Genomic DNA, 3143 nt, shown 5'->3' with positions numbered 1-3143 from the left:
TAGGAGTGGAATGATGGCTATAAGGTAGGAGAATTCTACGAGGAGGGAAGGAGGAAGTTTATCAACAACGAGGCTAACCATCTCACGTCGCTACACCGGTGACTGAGGAAGTTCCATGATGTGTTCGACGAGACCTCCGAGGTACTGGGGCCATGCAACCCAATGTCCCTTCATCGCTCTTGAAGTCTCTCACTCGATGGACCAGTTCCGTACTTCGGAGCCGTCTTGGAACCCTAGATACCAAGGAACACAAAGAAGAAAAGAAACCAAGAGGGGAGACATTCAGCTTTTGGAGACCGAGGGAAAAGAGGGAGAAAAGGAGAAGGAGAAGGACAAACATCGAGGTTGAAGATCGGCTTCCGAGAGGTTCAACTGAGGCTCAAGGCTCTCTCCTCCATCACTGTCAAGCATGCCAGCTCGGGTGGGACCGGTCCCGTCCAGAGACCGTTGGCAAGGGAGGATCAAGGGAGCTTCCCTTGTCGAAGAGAGCCGTAGCAGACGTTGCACACCTCTGCAAACAACCCTCCCTCCTCGTCCTCAGATTCGAGTCCTTCCTTGGAAACGAAGGAAGTTGAAGGGAACGCGAAGAGGAGCGATGGAAAGACGCTTGCCCTCCTCGTCAGAGACGACGAACTTGGTTTCCGGGATGCACTGAGCGTCGCCTTGATCGCAAGCAAAGCAGGTAACGTCCGAGAGCTCGTTGTTGGAGGTGGTGAATGCAAAGTCTCAACGGAGGTCCCAAAGCTCTTCTTGAATTGGCGCGGTAGGGAAGAGGTCCGGAGGAACGACCACGGTGGGAGGTTTGAAGGAGCAGGGACCTGAGATAACCACGAGGTATAAGTCGACAGCTTACCAACTCAAGAAAGTCAAGAAGAGTTAGAATGGACGCTCACAATGGCAATCACAGTAGAGACTAGGTTCCAATCCATCGGCAGAGCAGCCTCGAAACGAGTAGAGAGAAACAACCCGTTTCTTCTTTGGAACGTTGGCCTTGGGAGGAGGATGGTTGGAGGAGAAGAGAACAACCTCTTCCCGGTTCTTGGGTGCCGTACATTGTCGCATAGAGCGTCGGAGGGGTTCAATGGAAGACTAGAAGATGAAAAGGCAGAGTTAACGGACGAAAGAGACGTGTCAAGTATTCTTCGAGGGAAACACTAAAACATACCTCGGTGGGCGGAACCTGAGCAGTTGACTCCTCGGTGACTGTTGGCAAAGATGAAGGAATGCCAGCGAGGGCCTCGCAAGCCAGTGAAAGCAGAACGACTCACCTCCTCCTGAAAACAAACGAACAGCGCCGGTGCTGGAAGAGGAGCAACGACGTCCGACGACGGGGACGTCTGAAGATAGAGGAAGGGCATAAAACGTCAGACAGGAAAGTTGTACAACAGACGAACGAAACGGTTTAAGACTGACAAGGATAGAGCTCGAGCGAAGCCGTCTCCACCAACGAGCCACCGGACAGTGCCAGGGAACAGTCAGAAACCAGCTGGAGACTTCCCCGCCCTAAAACCACCCCTCCCAGAGCTTCCAAAGCGTGCTGGAGCAAAAGTATTGTCCCGTGAACCTCACAAAAACTTGTTTTCAGAGGTCCGGGAGCAAAATGAACCCTTAGACCAGCCCGGGGGTTGAACCCGGAATCTCCAGCTTCCAAAAATCGTAGGCTGGCACCTTAACCATTGGGCCAACCGGCCGTTTAGCAAGTTTTTCCAGTTGGCTGACTGTACTATGTTTCGACGGCTTCAAAGTTCAACTTTCCATCGGTTCTTGAAGTTCTCTTTCCCTTCCCGGCATACCGCTGTGGGGACGACTCGGGTTGGGTCTCGTTGAGGGTGTTGATGGGCTCCTGCTCGAGGGGAGAGTAGGTTGAACTAAGAGAGGAGTTTCTTGAGTTCGAGGGGGAGGTGGGGGGAGGAAGGTGGGGCAAGAGAGGCGTTGGGGAGGAGAGGAGAGGTGGCGAGAGAGGACGAGGTCGATGTTTTCCTTCTTCTTCTTGATGACTTCCTACAATGACGATCCTTGGTTCTGAGAGCGAGAAGATGAGAAAGACAAGAATTCAAGAAGGGAAGCTGAGAAAACAAGACGGTGATTGTGAGGATTGAGCGTAGGGAGAGGTCTCGAGAGTTCAGGAGGGATCAGCATATGGTTCCTGGGACTATCAGGTGCTTGCAAGAAGAGAAGGAGGTGTGAATCCAAAGGTGTGTCAAGATAGAGGTCAAGGGAGAGGAGGCAGAAGGCCTCCTTTTATAGGAAACGAGAGGGTTCGGGCTCGGGCATCGAAACCCAGAGCTCGGGCAGTAACCAGTAACTAGAAGCCTGTAGAAAGACAAAGAAAGAGCTAGAAGGAAGAGAGAGAAGTGGAGGTAGAGAAAGGAGGCCGAGCAAGGCTCGGTCGAGTTGAGAGAGAGACGCGACGCGTTGAGCGACCGGGCTCAGCTTCTTAAGGAACGCCTGAGAGAACACGAGAGAAAGAGAGAAGAGTAAAGAGAGGTAAAGGTAAGTATAGGGAAGAGGTAGAGTGCTAGTAAGGGGAAGGGAAGGAGCAAGGGTCTTTCCCTGACAGTTTGTCTCAAAACCTGACATCACAAAGGGCCAGAAATCTTCTCAAGGTGACCATGTAGCTTTCGCTGACCGATGAGTATAGCTCTAGACGCTTTCGCCGCCGAGAAGAACGCTGACCAGAGGAAAACTCGTGAGAAACCGTCCTGGACCAGACGCGTCTGGTCAAGCGACTGTTCGGAAACCGCTTTCGGTCGCTTTCACACTGCTACAGTTCACTTTCGGTTATCAAACTGCTCAAAAACCATGAAAAAAAATTAAAGAACAGTCCTGGACCGTTTTTAGGTCCTGGACTGTTTTGAGACCGTCAGGGACCAATTTTGAACCGTCAGAAACCGAGCGCGAACCGGATTCGAACCGTCTCTGAACCTCAAAACCGTTCTTGAACGGGTTTTGTTCTAGTCTTGAACGGTTTCTGGGCTTCTTAACCGTTTTAGACTGTTCCTCACCGGTTTCTGACTGGTTCTTGGTCCGTTTCAACCTCGGTTCGCATAGACGCGTGGACACCCTAACCGGACGTTTTGCTCCCTCGGATCGTCTCTGAGTTCAGTTTTTGAGCTAGCGCTTTCGGACTTCTCAAGGAGCTA

General features: G+C 51.9%; 1 protein-coding gene and 1 non-coding gene across 2 annotated transcripts; both read right to left on the bottom strand.

Annotated features, from left to right (window-relative positions):
* Positions 1-90: 90 nt before the first annotated feature.
* Positions 91-1820, bottom strand: BDY24DRAFT_443186 (uncharacterized protein; the record flags this gene model as incomplete). Its single annotated transcript, XM_076644743.1, has 9 exons — positions 1632-1820; positions 1269-1337; positions 1166-1203; positions 894-1089; positions 732-818; positions 635-662; positions 339-475; positions 214-233; positions 91-144 (listed from the first exon to the last, which is right to left on the bottom strand). Exons 1-9 carry the CDS (start codon positions 1675-1677, stop codon positions 91-93), a joined length of 675 nt encoding a protein of 224 aa, XP_076494722.1. The 5' UTR covers positions 1678-1820.
* Positions 1611-1691, bottom strand: BDY24DRAFT_t78. The gene has a single exon. It is a non-coding gene; the product is annotated as a tRNA-Arg (tRNA).
* Positions 1821-3143: the final 1323 nt, after the last annotated feature.

Source organism: Mrakia frigida (genome assembly GCF_051309035.1).
Source record: "Mrakia frigida strain ATCC 22029 unplaced genomic scaffold BDY24scaffold_25, whole genome shotgun sequence".
Classification (NCBI taxonomy): domain Eukaryota; kingdom Fungi; phylum Basidiomycota; class Tremellomycetes; order Cystofilobasidiales; family Mrakiaceae; genus Mrakia; species Mrakia frigida.
The sequence above is the reverse complement of the archived record's forward strand: the minus strand, read 5'-3'. Positions and strand labels throughout refer to the sequence as shown.